General features: G+C 45.1%; 1 protein-coding gene across 1 annotated transcript in view; it reads right to left on the reverse strand.

Moving 5' to 3' along the window:
* gse1b (Gse1 coiled-coil protein b) overlaps positions 1-19,770 on the reverse strand; it is an 83,620-nt gene extending 63,850 nt beyond the window's left edge. The window contains exon 1 of the mRNA XM_061814192.1: positions 19,625-19,770. Within this exon, the coding sequence (XP_061670176.1) occupies positions 19,625-19,661 (37 nt within the window). The 5' untranslated portion in view covers positions 19,662-19,770. The remainder of the gene's footprint in view (positions 1-19,624) is intronic.
* Between the last annotated feature and the right edge of the window lie 356 nt (positions 19,771-20,126).

Here is a 20,126-nt window from a genome sequence, read left to right on the forward strand (position 1 = left end):
ATTCCACTCATTTGTGTTCGGAGGAAGACGAATGATGAGTTCCATCCCAAGAACACCATCCTTACTGTGAAGCATGGGGGTGGTAGTATCATGCTTTGGGGGTGTTTTTCTACACATGGGACAGGACGACTGCACTGTATTAGGGAGAGGATGACCACGGACATGTATTGTGAGATTTTGGGAAAGAACCTCTTTCCCGCAGTCAGAGCATTGAAGATGGGTCGTGGCTAGGTCTTTGAAGATGACAGTGACCCAAAGCACACAGCCAGGAAAACCAAGGAGTGGCTCCGAAAGAAGCATATCAAGGTTCTGGCGTGGCCTAGTCAGTCTCCAGACCTAAACCAATAGAAAATCCTCGGAGAGAGATGAAACTCCGTGTTTCTCAGTGACAGGCCAGAAACCTGTCTGATCTAGAGAAGATCTGTGTGGAGGAGTGGGCCAAAATCCCTCCTGCAGTGTGTGCAAACCTGGTGAACAACTACGAGAAACATTTGATCTCTGTAATTGCAAACAAAGGCTACGGTACCAAATATTAAAATTGTTTTTCTCGGGTGTTCAAATACTTATTTGCAGCTGTATCACACAAATAAATTGTTTAAAAAAATCATAAAGGTGATTTCTGGATTTTTCTTTTTAGATGATCTCTCTCACAGCGGACATGCACCGACGATGAAAATTTCCGACCGGCCATGATTTCTAAATGGGAGAACTTGCAATATAGCAGGGTGTTCAAATACTTATTTTCTTCACTGTCGGTGAGAAATCAACCTGCTTGGGATGCCGGAGATGGGATACACGTGTATTTATCGATGATAATCGTTGACCCCCTGGACAGGATGTATAGAAATTTTTACAAACTATTTGTCATAAAAAGAAACTAGCTGAAAACCATTCAAACAAGGATAGTGTAAAGTGTGAGGATTTGACAGTCAACAGGTTAAATCCAGTACACCTTACAAGGTCTTTATTTTGATTTGTACTCCTTTTGTGTCACATATCCCAACAATGGACTATATTAGAGAGAGGGCGTGTGGGACTGATTAGCATGCAGAAGGCAGAATGTTGCATTAGTGTTACATTAATATTGTGGTCACGTCCAGAACACAGACAGACTTAACAGGTTCACTGTCACTCCTCTGCACATATCAAGGACTCCGCCAAGCGTTTGCAACCTTCTGTACGAGTTTTAAGGTCTGTAAACAGGAAACACCACCGAAATGGGAAATTGGGAGGGGGTTGTAAATATATATAATGTGTAAACTGAAAAAAAATGATGGGGTTGAGGTCAGGACTCAGAAATTCTTCCAAACCAAATGCACCAATAAGATGCCTTTATGGAGTTCGCTGTGATTAATTAGATGGTGCATCATAATAGTTTTTCCACATATAGCATATAGGTTTGTGAAGCCCATCCTCACATATGATTCATCTCATTTCCGATCCAGGACCGTGTGGGTGGAATAATGGCTCGGTGTTAACGCCATAGAGTACACGTGTGTGCAAGTGTGTAACAGAGTATCGAGTTTTTGAATGGAACATATCTCATTCATGTGCATTCAAAACGTATTGTAGTACATTATTTCCTCAAGCTTTTAGGGCCTGTAAAATTAGAATGTTTAATACGAAGCAGGTGATACAGGGTTGCCTGATGAAATGATGCCCTCGACCTGCATTTTTTTTTTTTTTTTTAGATGAACCGTCATTTGGTCTATTTTTTTCCGCTATTACAAAAAGTTGTGATACGAGCGCCGTATGGTGGCAGTGAAATCATCTCGGCTCACTTCACAACAAGCAGCAGTTTGACCTAGTGAACAAATCTTAAAAAGAAGTCTCCAAGATGTTTAATGCCACTCCTAGGTAAGTTTGTCAAACTAAACATCAAACCAAAAAACAACCACAAACCTTTGCCTTAAATCTGCCTAAATCTTAATCAACTACCTTAATGTAAAACACGTAATGGGAAACGCAATAGACAAGCAAACAAATCACATCTAAGTGATGGTGTTCTGATGCTTAAAGAAGTAAATATTTGAACACAAATGGAGTAGCAACACATGCAGACAATCAATGTAAAAAAAAAAAAAACACACGTATATAGTCTTTATCATCTCTGAAAAATGACCATTTAGAAAACAGTTTAGTGAGTCACCTAGATTAGGTATTAGACTCATCTTCATTTTTCTGTATGATTGTATTATAATGATGGCAGGTGGCTAAGTCACAGATATCCAAAGACGACGCAAGGATTTAATTGTGATGCACAAACTCTTTAAATCCCTACATTTAGTTATGTTTTTACTACATGTCCTTTATAAGTACAGTAATAGAGTGTTATTTTCGTGAGGAAACGGGTCCAAGTGGGGTGGAACAGTTGGCGGAAGGTGTCTGGTATTCTATGTGACAGAAGAGTCTCCGCTAGGATGAAGGGAACAGTTTATAAAACAGTAGTGAGGGCGGCGGAGGCGCTGAAGAAACAACAGGAAGCAGAACTTGAGGTAGCAGAATCGAAGATGCTGAGGTTCTCGCTTGGCGTGAGCAGGTTGGATAGGATTAGAAACGAGCTCATTGGAAGGACAGCCAAAGTTGGATGTTCTGGAAACAACGTTCGAGAGAGCAGACTTCGATGGTTTGGCATCTTGATAGAAGGTTGCTGAGGATAGAGCTGCCAGGCAAAAGAGCGAGAGGAAGACCAAAGAAAAGATTGATGGATGTTGTGAGGGAGGACATGAGGACAGTGGGTGTTAGAGAGGAAGATGCACGAAGATAGGCTTAGATGGAAAAAGATGACACGCTGTAGCGACCCCTAATCGGGACAAGCCGAAAGGAAAAGAAGAAGAGGAATAGAGTGTTAATTTTATGATTCCAATTCCTATTTTTTTAAGGGGTTGTTGTCATGATTAGTGATATTTCCATTCATTTCAAAAGGGAAAGATGATATATTTCCACCATTCTGTACATTGATGACTAAGATACGTTGAGCTCATCTGCGTTGAGGCAAAACAGTCGCTATTGATCAACTCTTTTGAACATGCCCCTTGAGTCTGATCTCGCCATCAGCGGGTCGACTTAAAGGCGCATGAAGAAAAATAATCAGTCCGTTCACTTACCCTCTCACATCCCTAATTAGTTTCATTGAATATTGGGGGCGTGGAGACTGCAGTGCATGCGCGTCTCTCTAAATTCTGCCGTTGGTTAAAACTGCTCGTGAAACACTGGCAGAACGAAGATGATGGAAAGTACTGTGATTAACAACTGACAAGTCACGTCATTAACTATTTTGCTGCGACATCAATCACGACGCCGCGGTAATCAGTGAAGCCTCTCCTCTCCGAATGAGTTGCCAGCTAAGAGACCGCATGAGCAAGGTGCTGCTATCCTTGGAGAGCGCACGCATTTGTGAATTTAGGATGGTGGTCAGACAAAATAAATAGTGATCTGCGATTGATTTCAGATGACATACAATGCAGAAACAATCATGGTCATGAGAATGATTCTGTCTTCTTCCTGTGTTCAGAGAGGCATCATGGCGAGCTGGATATCGTGTCAAATCTTTACTAAAGCAACATCAAAGTATGATAATTCACAAGCTGCATTGTTGATTTTAGTTCTGTTTATGTGCAATTACAGTAAATAAAATATATAAATCAGTCACTGTGATTTGACGCTCCACGCGTAAAATTTGTTACGATGGAAAAAATAGTTAAATTTAAAGACGTCGCCTATTTTGTGTAGTCTTTACATTAATTTACGTGTTTATTTCATAAACGTTCTTGACAAAACAAGCCTGCTCCTAAACAATCAGTGTTCACCCGGAAACAGGAAATGCAAGTTAACAGTACTGCGCATGGTCGGAAAAAGTGCATGTTCCGAGCTGCTTCACGTACTGCGAGCGCATTTACGTCGAGAGTCATCAAAATCATGAGCCATGTCAAAGGAAATTCAGTTACACCGGGGTTGCTCAGTTTTGGGTGATCGTGTGAAAAAAATACATTCGACTATCATCCACCTCGTCGCTTGATTCAAGTGTGGCCAAAATGTCGAGCGCACTCACATAAAGGCGCGTTCTAGCAAGTCACCCCCCTATTTACGGTAGTTGTGGCAATGCGCCCCTCCCCCGCCCTGCTGGTCGATCGCGAGAGAATGGATGCTTGAAAAGTAGATCTTGGGGGGAAAAAATCTGGGGACCCTTGAGTTACATGGAAAACATTTCTGGGATATAACACAGGTATTGTTTCACTATTTAAATATAATAAGTATGAGATTGATATTTACTTTGACTTGATCTAAATTCTAACGTTAGACCAGTCTGTCCAAATATCTAAATGCGATGAGTCATTTTCCGCGTGGTGTGCGTTATCTTGAAGTTGAAAACTTTTCCCCTCTACATGGTTCAGGAAGATATAGATCATCTACTGCTAGTTTTCATCAATGGATTGACAATAAATAGCCCCGTAAATTACGCTAGATTATAACAATACATCACGATTGGCAACAGGAATGTTTGTTACAATGCGTCGCTAGCTTGTTGCCACCAACGCCGATTATGTTGAACTCAACTTTCAGCATTTTGAAAACATTGCGAGTATAGACCGTTCGTGTTTATTCCTTGACAGATCAAGAATTTTTATTGATGAAAAATTTTAAATACCATTTTACATCATGTTCTACTAATATCAGTTGAAATTGGAAATTAATCCAGTAAATTATTTTAAATTCTTGAGATTCCATCCCTAATCACACCCCATCTTTATCTGCGGGCATGACGGGTGGACCACACCCGTAACGTTGTATCTGCGAGCACGACTGACCACACCCATACATTTTTAAGATGTGAGTGACTGTAAATATATATCATCTTTGAAAAATAAGTCAAATAATTATACCGGTGCAACAAATGAAGGGGGAAATAATGAGTGAACGTTTGAAAAGGAGGGAGAAGAAGTAAAACTTTGATACCATTGCTTTGTGGTTTATATGCCAAAAGTGATTGGACTCGCGCTTAGAACTCTGGCTGACAAGGCATCAGTACTTTTGATTATCTAGAAATCAACAGTGTGCAAAGCTGCGGCGAGTATCTAGCGGGCATAGCAGGAAAGCCACATGCAGTATTTTATATTTCAAGATTGAAAACACACAAACAGAAGCATAAGTTTGAAAGAAGACGCAATCTAGAGAGAGATGACGGGACGAGGCTTCATCTGAAGAAGAACGCCTTAATCGTTAGCTCGAAACTGCCAATTCATCCCTCCATTTTTAGCTCTGTCAGCCTGCTTCAAAAACATTTTCTTTGGACACCGGAGGCATGATACATTAGGTGTTTGGTAACACGCTTTACATTCCAAAGCAACATAAGCTATGGCTATGAACATTAGAAACACGTTCCCAAGCCAAGAACACACTTCTCACTCTTCCGACACACTTTGCCTGCTTGCAGATGGTGCACGTTCCAAGCCAGCAGGGCAGCACTGTGCATGTCAATAACGAGTGTGTGGATGCGTTCTCGACGGTGGCATGTGCGTATAGACGACTGTGCGTATCTGTGTGCGCGTGCGCAAGCTCAAGGTCTCACCTGGGGGGGACGTGAAAATTAACACAAGCAAATTTTACTGCCTTCATTTTCATTTTGCTGGTGACAAGACCATCTGCTAACCATCCTGCTCTGCACAGGAAGCAGATAAAAAAAAAAGAAAAAAGAAAAGAAAAAGAAATATGAGGCTGTGCGGCAATCACCCACCGCCACAGTGCCGTAGACTTCCTTTCATTGGGCAAGGCCGACACAGTGGCCCACACTTTGCTACACAGCGAGGGGCAGAGATAACACCTCAAGGCTACGATGCCGCTCCCAGCCTCGAAAGTGTTCTGTAGCTCCCGATTTTGCCCTCTGTGCTGCTCATTATGAAAGTGGTGAGCAAGCTAAGAGGAGAATAGGGCAGCTAAAAAAAAAATTGCAAACAGCGTTGAGCCAGACGCAGCGGCACTGTCGATGCCCTTTTGTGTGTATTTGTGTGTGCAGATGTTTTTGCGTCTTTCCTCCGACCAGAGGAAGGGATTCTGTGGTTATATTGGTAATTTTTCACAGATGATAAAGGATACATGCCTGTGATTATTGTTATATTGTCTGTCTACGTGTGTTGTTGTACCATTTGTGTTGAAATATCCAGCTGTTATTCATTATTCAATGGCATTTTAAAGTTGTTTGTTAGCATTGAGCTAACAGACATTCAAAGTTGTGTGCTTGTTTTAAAAACAAAACATATGGTTCCTTTTGTTTTATGTTTTTTTTTTTTTAACAGCAAACTTCACTGGTGAGTGTTTTTAAGAAGCTTTACACCTCTTTTTTTAAACAATGTTTCACGATGTGCTAAACTGCTGCTGTCAGTGAGGCGAGTTGAGCTCACTGTCACTAAGGCTCATTTCTCAAATTTTGTGACGGTGCGAGTCAAGTCTGCAGTTTTTCAGTCATCAGTAAAACAAAACAAATACAAAAAACAACAAAACATAGAAACACGGATGTACACTCATCCCTAATGCTTTATCGTTGGTAATGGATTCGTACTTCACCAGACAATTATGTTTAAGTGCGCACATGCATAAAATGCAAACTCAGCTTTGTTTGCAACAACACACAAACAATGTTTTTATCTCCGTGCGTTTCACGTCCCTGTTTTCCGTGTGTGTTTGGGCTGCAGTGTGTTGTTACAAATTCTCTCTGACAGCTGCTTAACGAGGGCACTGGCTTTTGGCTCCTGCATCTGCTCGCGCTGTGTCGAGAAGCCAACAACACCTAAACCCGCTGATTAGAAAACGCTGAAATGTATGCGAACGGCATCTATGTGCACACCAACGGAGTTGGTTAGCAACAAAACACTTGGGCCAAATGGGAGGGCGTGTCGTATGGAGAAAGGTTCAAATCCTATCCGGCTTTTCAAGGCTGCTTATATTTGTTTATCTACGCATAATTGGTGCAATCGGCGTCTAGAATCGGACAAACAGAGCAAGTCTATGTTTATATAGGGGGTGATGGTCCATGTGTGTGTGTGCATGACCGCCGGCAGATGAGTGAGCATGTCTCTACCTGCTTGCACGCATGCGTAGCGTATACACAGTTGTCTGATACAGTTAAATCCCTCCTTAATATCGCACTGTTCATCTTTGGGGAGTGTCTCCAGAAGACCACATTCTGCATCAGTCGCTCCTCTCCCCCTCCATTTCCTTGGCAGAATCTCCCTCTGTTGACAGGTGCACGCTCCAGTGGCAGTCAAAATGCCAACCTGTCCTCCCAGTGCCCGCTTGTGCATTGCCAGGGTACACCTGAGAGCGACTCTCTAACAGGATTCAGCTGGCCAGACCTCCCTAAACAAAGCTCTACCCTCACTCATCACCAGATTTTCCACCTCTTGGGGTCACCCTCCACGCGCTTATTATCATCACTCTAATTCGGCACAAAACACATCCGCTGTCTTGTGCGCTTGGTTCTCTCTCATCTTACCCTTTTCTCAGTCCCATGACCTTCATCCGCTGCTCTCCGTCCTCTGAAGTGTCCCGCAGTCGTGTTCTCGAGCCTCACTTGACATGATGCAGAGAGAGCGGAGCAGACACTCACAGAGCCAGGAGCCAGGCCACATCAATCAGCACCAGAGTGCAGCACGACTCTCTGTCAGATCAATGCATCATCTTTCAACTGGTTGTACTATGGGATTTATTGTAGGGCTCGCTGCGTGTGGTTGTAGGATGGGGGTGGGACATGTTTGTCCTACAAGCGCTTGACTCCAGGCTCGGTTCGTGTATTACGTGAGGAGAAAAACTGCATGTGTCCTTTCACAGGTTATTGATACGACCGGGTCAGATTTTTCAGTTTTAAGTCCACCCTCCCTATCATGGCTGACACAGTGGTAAAAAAAAGTAGTAACTTAACCTTCGAACTGGTATCCTGGAAAACAGCGGCAGTGTTGCAAGAGATGCTGTAACTGTGCTCAGATGCACGTTGCTGTCATTATCACGCACTGTCGTAGTATGAGTAGATTTGCTCTGTTGACATAATTAAGAGTGAATTTTGACCCCAAGGAATCACCCCCAAAAACTAATCATCTGAGCAAATACAGTACTAACCTAGTATTATATTTGGAGAATATGGGGCATAAGATTTTGTTGTTGTTGTTTGACTGGGCTGTGACTTTTACCTTGAATATTTGAACACCGACAACGCTTATATATATATAATATTTGCGAGTTTGATAAGCAGGAGATATTACAAGATTTTTTTTTCACCAAAACAACAACAGTAAATAATGTATGTAATCATGTGAGGGCATATTGACTGAATAATTGTAGATCCGGAAAGTGCCTCAGTCGGAAAAGGGTGGCGTGCCCTCTCCGGATCGGGGATGAGGTCCTGCCCCAAGTGGAGGAGTTCAATTATCTTGGGGTCTTGTTCACGAGCGAGGGAAGAATGGAGCGGATCGACAGACGGATCGGTGCAGCGTCCGCAGTGATGCGGACTTTGTATCGGTCCGTTGTGGTAAAGAGGGAGCTAAGTCGAAAGCCGAAGCTCTCAATATACCAGTCGATCTACGTTCCTACCCTCACCTACGGGCACGAGCTGTGGATCGTGACCGAAAGAACGAGATCTCGGATACAAGCGGCCGAAATGAGTTTCCTCTGCAGGGTGTCCGGGCTTCCCCTTAGAGATAGGGTGAGAAGCTCGGTCATCCGGGAGGTGCACAATGTCGAGCCGCTGCTCTTCCGCATTGAGAGGATCGAGATGAGGTGGCTGGGGCATCTGATCTGGATGCCTCCCGGACGCCTCCCTGGTGAGGTGTTCCGGGCATGTCCCACCAGAAAGAGACCCCGGGGACGACCCAGGACACGCTGAAAAGACTGTGTCTCTCGGCTGGCTTGGGAATGCCTCGGGATCCCTCTGGAAGAGGTGGAAGATGTGGCCGGGAAAGGGAAGTCTGGGTATCCGGAGAAGCGGTAGAGAATGGATGGATGGATGGATGGATGGATGGATGGGCTTTGCCTTCAGGCAAGGTCTTTAAGGTCAAGATATGTAGGCCTACTATATGTTCATCATGCTTCATCATTCTTGGAGGCTGTCGGCTTCTTTTGTACTTGATGTGTTGGGCAATTCTGTGACCTTGACCACTGAATTACTTGTTAATGCTTTGATGTTTTTTTTTTTTTTTGGGGTGGGGGAATGTTGCAGACAAACTCACAAATGGATCCAATATTTTCTCGTTGCTTCTGCTTTCACAAGAGCAACACATAAATAAAAGAACATGGAGCAGGGTTATGAGCACGAGACGAGAAAGAGCATCGGGACCGATGCCCCTTTTTGTTTTTTCTACTGGGAAAAAAAAACTCTTAACAGACGGAAAAGGCAAACAATTTGGGATGAGATTTATACACCAGTGTGGCTGCGGTGCTATTTGTTTAGCGGTCATGGTTGGGCTTCAACACACAGAATGATGGATCTGTAATCCGGTGCTGTCTTCACATTACTCCTCCTCCTGAGGAAGTCATCTGACCGACTCCCGGCCCATCTATTCAGGCCAAAGCCATCATCCGTCATCAATCACAGCTCCTCGCCTCACACATACACACGTTAACCGCGCGAGGCCTATTTTAACACTTGTGTTTTGAGGCCATCGCTGATCACACGGAAAGCGGGAAGAGGTGAGGACAGTGGGAAGATTTATGTGAAGTGTTAAAAAAAGGGAGAGTGAGAAGCAAGGAGATGTTTCCCTGGCTCTCTTCCTGTTCTATAAGAGGATGTGATGGGCTCTTGCCATTCCATTAATCTGTCTCCAATGATTAATTTCCATATCCTGTGTGCGGCAAGGCGGCAACCGGCCCCAGTGAGGGATTACAAACAAACACACGCACACGCGCGGACGCACACACAAAGCGAGAGCCCTTGATGGAGGGGGAGGTGGGGGGGGGATTAATTCACCACTCAGGATGCGGCCTCTGACCCGGCTCACTTGTACTGTACGTTAAATATCGGAAAGCATCCAGGAAACCGCTACCCCGCTGACCGTTTGTACTTCCCGCCGACACCCAGAGGTCATCTGCCTTTCATTCTTAACCTCTCGAACGGGCGCACAATGAGCTGAGAGCAGCGCCGCGGCGGCACAGGTATTTACGACCTCATTTGCGGCACTCCGCTCGCCTCCGTGAACCCCGGGGAGCGAGATAAGGAGCGGGGCGCCTGCCGCGCCGCACGCGGCCCGAGCGCATGACAAACCGTTTGATGGGGAAAGTTAAGAAGCAATCGCCGAGGAAGATGCATAACGTTTCGTGTCTTAATCTTGGATGGCTAAACTCCAAAATCCCAATGACTAATGATTGGAAGGCTGTCAGCTTAAAAGGCCTTCCCCACCCACCACACACACGCAACAAATTTGCAGCACACACAAAACTCAATGCTCTGCAGAATTGCTGAATAAAAAAATAAATAAATAATAAATAAAAAAAAGGGGGGGGGCTTGGCATTTCTAAATCCCTATTACCCTCTCGTTGGGTGGTACATCTCTTTTTGCCCTCCTCTTCCTCATAAATCTTTGCCTGTTAATTACCCAGAGAAACGAGGGAGGATTACTGCGCATCCACCACTAACCTCATCCATCTTTTTTTTGTGTGTGCTCGTTTTTCTGGCCGTTTATCTGCTGATAAAACGGGGGAAGAAAAACACTGATGTTCAAGTGTTGTTGTTTTTTTTTTTAAGTGTGAGTGTGTGTGTAAATGAGGTTGTATATTTATTCGAATAGAAAAGAAGAGGCCATTATTACCAGACTGTTGTGTATGCCCTGTTTGTGATCATTTTTTTCCTCCATATTTCAGTGACAACTGGATAGGGAGGCCCGTTGCGGGGTCCAGCATTTTGCAGTAAAGCACCTCTGTGACACTATATACCAGGAAAAGCTCATCCATGCTTTTGCATTATCTTAAGTAGACTTGACTATCGCAATGGTCTTCTGACTGGACTCCCCCAAAAGAGTATTAAACAGCTGCAGCTCGCGTTCTGACTAAAAGATGAGCAGAGCATATAACCCTAATCCTAAAGTCCTTGCACTGGCTTCCAGTCAGCTTTAGAATAGATTTTCAAGTTCTGCGACTGGGCTATAGATCACTAAATGATTTAGGCCCTGAATACACAAAAGAAATGCTTACAGAATATAAACCCCGTAGAGCTCTGAGATCGACTGACTCAGGTCAAATAGTGGAGCGCAGAGTCCAAAGCAAACATGGTGAAGCAGCATTTCTTCTCTTTTTCTAATGCTTTTCAGAATACATCCATTTTTCGATCATATTACTTGCACTGTATGCGGTTTTAGTTGTCTTTTTTTAATATTGGGTTTATAATTGTCATCGTTTTTATCCCATTTTAAATGTTTTATCTCTTTGTTTTCAAATGCCTTTAATCATGTAAAGCACATTGAGTTACCTCGTGTATGAAATGCGCTATACAAATAAATTTGCTTTGCTTTGCTTTATTTGGTTTTTGCAGGGTACCTTTCATTTCCTCTCTAAATAGTAGCCCCTTTCCTACCAATTCAAGCTAATGTTTTCCACCTGGGTTGTTGTCCCGTGTGAAAGGCACAGATATGGAATGTTGAAGAAGTAGAATCACAAATTTGCTGACTTGTTGAGTTCGTAATCGCAAAAGAGTCTCAAAGGGCTTCGCAGGCCCACAGTTGGCAACGACTAACTTCTGACATAGTATCAAAGATGTAACGGGTACATCTCTGCCTGCGTGTATGCTATCCCCTGACACAGAAGTCGTAAAGTTTAACACTGCCCACGTTCCTCGTCCTGTCCGATAAGCATTCGGATGCCGGCGCTGACGCCGCCGCGCATCTAATTATCCGTTTGCTTGGAGCTGCATGTCGCGTGAACGTGCCCTGCAGGCGCAGCGATGCCCTGCCTGAAAGGTACAAAAACATTTTTCTACGGTTACAATGCCGATTTTTGTGGCAAGGGACTGTGAAACACTACATAAAAAAATACCTTACATAAAATGAGCGTCCCTCAAGTCTAACCCTAATAATTATAATGACATCACGTAATAAAACAACCTGCATGTAGGCTATTACACTTATAGGCTTCACAACTCATTTATTGTACAGGACAGCTGGTGAGAAGCTCATAAACCACTGCCCTTCCAAATGTTAAAGTACAACTCATCTCGGCGCACATAAACAGAACACGATACGGCAAATACACGTGCATGTCGGTGAGTGTACGTGATCCCCGAGCCATCAGATGCAGATGGGGTTTAATTACAATTCTCTGTCGTCTAATTTTATTAGTGGAGGCAATAGAAGATGAAGGCAATTACAGCCAAGCAATCTCTGCTGTTGGAACAATATATCAGGCGAGAGGTGACAACACGCAAAGGTACGCAAACAGACACACACACACACACACGCACACATGCACACGCACGAGAGACCATGGTCGTTGTCATTATACCAAAACATCCCTATTGAGATAATATGCAACTAAATGGGAAACTTTGCTACAATGTTGTACTTTATCAAGCTCAATTATTTGATCAGTTCCATTCACGGTTTTAGAAGTAAAATATCTTCATTACCTGGGAAAGCTGGCAGTGTATTAATTATTGGTACCGTGTATTTTGTCATCGGCAAATGGCAAAAATGTCGTGATAATATGTACTGTAATTATCGGACTGCAGAGCGCACCTGGTTACAAGACTCACCGAGTAGATTTGCAAAGGAAATACCATTTGGTACATACATATGTCGCAGCTGTGTAAAAGCCGCAAGTGCCCACATTGAAACATGAGGTATTTACAAAGAAAGACAGTACACAGAAAGAGTTTAACGCTAGCACTAATGCTAGCACTGCGCTAAAGCTAGCGCTAACACTAACAGGGCAGGTTAAAATAAAATTTAGCGGTAAATATCACTGAGACACGCCAGTAACACAGCAGCAACACGCTAGCGCAGCGCTAACATGGCCGGTGTGATGGTCTGAGCAGCTGCCGTGCTGAAAAGTCTTGTCATTATTGGACATGCGTTACTAACAGGGGAACTCTTGGTATGCAGCAGGCGCTTACTGGGAAATCCGCAAGCCTCACAGTTCCCCTTCTTCTACATAGAGGGAGCTAATATATGTTACAGTATATCCTAACCCTAACCTAACCTTAAAACAAAAGTTGATGAAAATATATACACATATATGTACGTTTGCTGTATTAGTCTTTCTGAGACGAATACAGCGAACATGAACACTTGGCGACAAGTTGTCGAATGGCACATGTTGAAGCATGGATGGGGATGTTTCAGACTGGCTGGAAGTTTACAAAATATACGCGCATGCGCATTAATCACAAGGAGACTTTTCAGCACTGGGAGCGCTTACACCATCACAGTGGTAAAAGTCACTTCCTCGGCACATACATTCCACCAGTCTCACCCTTACATTTTCCGCCCGAGTGCCCCCTTGCGGCCATTAGAAAAAAAATGCACAAATTAGCCGCATCACCGCATAAACCGCAGGGTTTAAAGCGTGTGAAAAAAGTCGCGGCTAGCAGGCCGGAAATTACGGTACTTAAATGTTTTGTCGACGAGCAAAAATGTTGAAAATGTATGCAACTTACAAAGCAAAGCAACCTCTATGTGACTCAAATATAAGAAACATTGATAATGCTCAGTTTTGATTGACAGTCCCAGAGAGATATTCTAAAATAAATAAATATAAATATATATATATATATACAAATGTGGCTGTAGTTGAAAGTGCTTTTAACCTTTTAGGCTGTCTCTAATATTTTGATCACCTTATTTAGCTTTAAACGTATCGTAGCAATCAATCACTGTCTGTCAAAACTGATGCAACAGCTGCAAATGAAACAGTTGCTACAGAATTTCACAAGATTCAAGAAGTGTTCATGTCTTACTTATTCAACAGGAATGCACGGGAGTGGTGAAGTTTGATAGGATCCTAAACACAATATGAGTTATTTGACAATGCAGTTTCTCCTCACACATTTCAACTACATTAGAGTAAATTAAACACAGTAGAATTTGATGAGTTTGTTGCTACGCATTCTCATCGTAACGTCCGAATCGAGCAAATAAGCGTGAGCGGAAAAGAATAGAGACAGGGCATGCGCGGTCATGTGCCTTCGCCACCGGGACTTCCCCGACACGGCCGGTGGCTCAGATCCAGACGACAGCGCAGGCCGCAGGTGCGCAGGTCGGGGTTTAACAGCTCCGGGTTTACGAGGTGGCTAACGGGGGCAGCCGGTGAGACGCGGTACCTCCGACCTTTGAGGCCGCGACCGGAGAGGTGCCACCTGCGGACTGGCGCGGAACAGATGCCGCGCAGGGCTCGGGTCAGAGCTTTTATAGAGGGGTTGTGGGAGAGAGTAGGTGAGGGAGCAGGTAGTCCATCATCGTGACTGCTTTACTGCCACTACCGCCATCTAATGACAGAGCTGTCAGAGCGCGCGGAGTGGAAGGGATGGCGGGACGGACAGCGGGGCTGCAGAGTGGATGGGGAGTAAAATAGATAAATGGATACAATGATAGAGTGAACAGGGGGATAAAAGCGTCGGAGAAAGATGGCGAAAGAAGGACCGCAATTGCGTGACACGCACGTACATATAGCGTATACCGTACAAACGCACGCACACGGAGCTTTTCAGCATTGATCCGGCCTCAGCACATAAGTAGGAGGAAGGAGATTGCGCTTCATAATCGTTACAACACCGCTGAGATAATCTTTCCTAACGCAGTGTGGACTCGGCTGCTCTCGTCAATGAATTGACGGGCTCGACGTGCCGACCAATTTGGAAAATCCTTGACATGCGTTATTTTTCAACCACCCCCCCTCCCTCAACAAGCCCGCAGTGATCACAATTAGTCCGCACTAATATGGAGCGCAACCTCCTTGCACGCTATATTGATCAGCTCGTTGTGTGTCAGTGTGTGTGCTGCTTTCAGAATGGTAAATCAGAAAAATGCAAAAAAAAATTATATAACAACAATCAGAAGACTGCAGTTGAGCATTGATTCGCTTAAGTACATTCAATCAGCTAATGGGAGGACCAGTTGTCCTATTTTGTTGCACTTTTTTCAAAGTCACTTGAAAGTGAATATGTGTCGAGTACCAATACGATACCAGATCAATGCATAATTCCATCCATCCATCCATCCATCCATCCATCCATTTTCTCTGCCGCTTATCCTTAAGAGGGTCGCACTGGAGCATATCCCTGCTGTCAACGGGCAAGAGGCAGGGTACATCCTGAACTGGTTGCCAGGCAATCGCAGGGCACATAGAGACAAACAGCCACACTCACAATCACACCTATGGGCAGTTTTGAGTGTCCAATTAATGTTGCATGTTTTGGGGATGTGGGAGGAAACCCACGCAGGCACGGGGAGAACATGCAAACTCCACACAGGCGAGGCCGGGATCGAACCCAGGTCCTCTGAACTGCACGGCAAATGCTTTACCAGCTGATCCACCGTGCCGCCCAATGCATTATGAAGGGGGGAAAAAAAGAGGACATTTAAATTTCCCATCACCTGATCGGATCAGGATGACTAATTAAAACATTTATTACTGAGGTTTTTCCAGATGGCACTGAACGTGCTGTTTGCAATATTTGACGTCAAGTTCAGCTAAAATATTAGAAACAGCTCTCAGCATTTTTCTCTACACCACGCCGAAAAATCAAAAATAATCAACGTCATCATATGGCATCATTCCTCTTTTGATACGTGTCGCAAATTGCATTTCATTAACCCGCAGGTGTACCTAATGCTGTGACCGTGAGTCTTTCCCTCGCCGCTGCACAACGCACACAAAACAAAGCCCACACACGGCTGCGTGTGAAATCACACCTTCGGATGGAAGATGAATAAAGGGAGGAAAATAAGTCGGGCGATAATGGGAGCGCGGCGAGGAGCGAAAATAAGAGTAAAAGAGTGAGGAGGAGGAGGTGTAAGGGGAGGGAGTGACCATGAACCAGCCTCCATTTTGAAGTGGCTGCACCCTGCCTGTGTGCACCTTAGCCAGGATGTGAAGTTCAAGTGCTTCCCCTCGCCGCTGTTATCGCCACGTCGCTTTCTGTGATACGCTCTTAAATTTGCTCTCCTCTCCCCCACCTCTTCAACCGCGCGCAGCCAACCCCCCGGGCCCATTAGTCTTTATTTAACCCCACTTTTTTTTCTTTTTGCTGTTGTTGTCAAAAAATCATGGGGAACTAGCATGTGTCTGACATGGTCTCCAAGGCAACGGCGGTTAAGATGGCAAAGCAGGCAGGGGCTTATTCAGTGGCTGAATGAGAGAGGGGGGCGGGGGGGGGGGGGCAACCTGCGGTTCTAAGTGCACGCACAGAAAATAACAGAGGTTGGAAGGTGGACACGCACAACCTCTCCAGTGTTGACCGCTGTTACAAGCGAAACCTTTTCTCTCTGTCCAAGTGACTTCTGAGTGGCTCTTCTGCTGGAGGCAAGGATTTAGGGGCACAGGCGGCACTGACAAAAAAAAAAAAGGGGGGGAAGGCGTGTTTACAGGTACTGCCATGCAAATCAGGAAAGAGGCAAAAGAGAGGAGGGGACAGAGGGGGGCAAGCGAAGGCATCTCCTTCATCCTTCATGCTTTTCCTCTTTAATTTCCATTTTATTTCAGCCCCTTTCTGCTTCTTGTCATCCCCAACCCATCCATCACCTCGGGCTGAAAGAGAGGACAGTTGCCAAAGGCTGTGACACATGTAGAAGAGACCCTCCTCCCTCCCCAACAGCACCACCATCCCTCGGTACGCATACACTCCATCCGAGCCTTTCTGTCTTTATTTCTCACACCGCGGGCGCCCGGCTGCCTTTTAGCAGCCCATCTCCATCACAAAAACACCCCGTCGGAACACGCCATGCTTAGCAGGCTCTCAGGAGGAGTTGGAGATGTGGAGTGAAAGGATGACGGGACGAGTCACTCTTTAGGTGCATTCGATACAGTTAAAGGGAAATCTTTCTATATAGTAAAAAAAAAAAAAAGCTGCTAAAAACTGATGGAAACATTGATGCCGCCGACAAGAAGTTTGTTTGTTACTGGTTTGCCAAAACCTCAGTAACTTGAAACTTGATGAGTGAGGTCAAGGAAGAAATAATTCAAGGGGAAATCCAGTGCTTTGCACGAACAGTGTATCCAATAGGTCATGTAATATGTACCCTATTTTGACAATGTGATGTTGAATCCTCTCTCATTTAAGAGTGTTTTGAAAATATTTTTACCGACAATTATGAATTTTTGGGTGCGCTGCCATTTTCGCGAGTCACATGATCTACGTGGGCGTATGTGACATGTGCAGTGCCGCAACAAAGGCTCGGTTACATGAGACACCATTTGTGCCCAGCGCCGATTTCTCAGATTTATCTTCATCTGATGAAGAAATAGCAGTATCGGGAAGACGGAGGAATACTTCCATGCAGATTTGAACCTGTGGCTGTAATTAATGTTGAATATTCAGATTGTTCTCCGGGTGGAATGACAAGGAGTCTGACTACTTGGAGGCCTACGCGCGACATAAGTGCGTAAACAAAGGCCCCGGGAGTGCTGAGCCGGCAGCCGCTGATGGTTCTTCGGACGGGAATGACGCGCGCGATCCGTTGGCTGGCTGCGAGCCCAGCTTCCAGGCGGAGGAGGCTGTTAGTCCCGGACACCGAAGCTAGGCTAAAGGCCTTCGCCCCCACCGAGGCTCAGCCAAAGGCCTCCCCGGACGTCGAAGCTCGGCTCCGGAGCTCGCATCATTCCGCCCGAAGAACTATCCGAATATTCACCATTAATTACAGCCACAACTTCAAATCTGTATGGAAGTACTCCTCCGTCTTCCCTATCAACCGATACTGCTATTTCTTCATCAGATGAGGATAAATCCGTGAAATCGGCGCTGGGCATAGTGGTGTCCTATGTAATCGAGTGTTTGGAACGCCACGTAACATGTCACATACGCCTACGTAGATCATGTGAGTCGTGAAAATTGCAGCGCGCCTGAAAATTCGTAATTGTCGATAAAAATCTTGTCAAAACACTATTAAATGAGAGAGGGTTTAACAGCACATTGTCAAAATAGGGTACATATTACATGACCTATTGGATACACAGTTCCTGCAAAGCACTGGATTTCCCCTTTAAGATTGATTTGTTAACATTGAATAAAATCTTATTTGACGTGTGCATAAGAAACTCTCAAAATGAGAATTTCATTGCTTGGTGTAGTACCCACCGCAGTGACCGCTGTACTGCATTTCTGCTGTGCATATGACACATCTTGAATCTTAGTTTTTCAAATGAAGCATGATAGGGAAAATCAGCACGCAGGAAGTGGGTGTCTATGACGAATGAAAGTGCACAAATTGGTGGTGATCCAAATTAGGATGAGTGTCATTCTGTGTGTTTCTCTTTACAGGCGAGAAAAGCACAAACTAAGGTTTTAAACTACCTTATTTTCCGCACTATACGGCACACTTAAAAGCCTTTAATTTTCTCAAAAGCTGACGGTTCGCCTTATAATGCGGTGCGCCTTATATATGGAAAAAGTTTTAAAATAGACCATTCATTGGAGCTGCGCCTTAAAATGTGGCGCACCTTATAGTACGGAAAATACGGTAACTAAAACAATCGGAGGTTAACATACTTAGTGTGCATTTCAATAAAATTAATAAATCTTGTGATAATCATCTTCAAATATGTCAAGAGTCAAGTGTGTGGCAATTACGGCTCCAGATGAGGTGACCACAGGCTGGAGTGTGCCATGTGCTGGAGGACCAAAGCAGCAGTTCTGGTCTAATTGCAAAGTCTACCTGCTGACTGAATTGCATTCATAATTCATCTTTGCTGAGAGTCAGTCAAGCATGCCAACTTCAATGGAGAGCAGCCTGAGCTCATGAAAGCGCTCTTTAACTAAGGCATTTTTTTTTTTTTTTTTTGAGTATGCATCACATCACATGCGCGCCGAGACAAACATTGTCTAACAGCAACGCTGACCCACGCTGCACTAAGGGGTGGAAATAACAACCGAGCGCGGCGGGGTGAATGAATCTTTAAAAGAAGCAAACACGGCCTTGAAAGTTCACTCCCACCCAAATCACGCCTCCCACCCCTCTTGTCTCTCTCGGTTATCCTCTCCACAATCAGAGCTCAGTGAGCCGTGAGACGCACTTAAGCGCCGACCGGCGGTAACCTCACGCCACCCGAGTCCTCGTTCATCTCCACAGACACACACACACACACACTTACACGCTTCAAGCCACAGAGCATGTCTCTGCAAACAGACACCAACAAAGCTTTCCATTTGTCAAATGGAGCCAACGCCGCCACTTAAGTGTCCGGTTTACCTGCCGACTGGCGTGCTCTTAAAAGGGCTGAGAGCTTAACAAGGCGCAGTGAGAGCTGCTGTCACACAGCATTACCCCGCTCGCGTCTCAGGTTGCAACCTCAGGAGCGGCATCACAAAAGACAAGTGTCTCCTCGGATCCAACGCTAACCCCCCAGCCCCCCACCCCCGCCCACTCTCTCTCTCGCAGCATCCAGCAACGTGCGTTGACGTAGAAGAATATTTGCATCACAACATTTGTCATTACCTTACCTGGCAAGTAGTAAAGTGGTGCTTTTAGTCCAAACATGGTTGCTATGAAAGGTGGTCGCTCCGTCCCGGATGACTTGAGTTGGAGCGGGGGGCCGTGCCCTCGGCAGTCACCCAGAAACAAGGCTCTGTGTGTGGGGCACACCGGGGTGGGACTCAGCCTGTCATCCCCGCTTTCTGGTCCTCGCTAACCAAGCATGAGGCTGGGACCGCCCAGCCAGCTAAGACAGACACACACACACACCACACACACACACAATCACACAGACGGATGCACAGAAAGCGGTGCAAAGGGCAACTCCTGCTCTCGACCTCCCTCGCTCTCACTCCCCGCTGGGGCGAAGGGTCACACACTTGCTGTCTGTTTCCGAGCAGAGGAGCGGCAGGAAACGCGCTTTGCACAGTCCTCTATCTCGCACGAATACACACACTTACACACAGACGGGACAACCGAAGATTTCTCTTTTTTTTTCAAGCGAGCGGTCCTGTGCCAAATTGAGGCGGA

The sequence above is a fragment of the Syngnathoides biaculeatus genome, chromosome 3, assembly GCF_019802595.1.
Source record: "Syngnathoides biaculeatus isolate LvHL_M chromosome 3, ASM1980259v1, whole genome shotgun sequence".
NCBI lineage: Eukaryota > Metazoa > Chordata > Actinopteri > Syngnathiformes > Syngnathidae > Syngnathoides > Syngnathoides biaculeatus.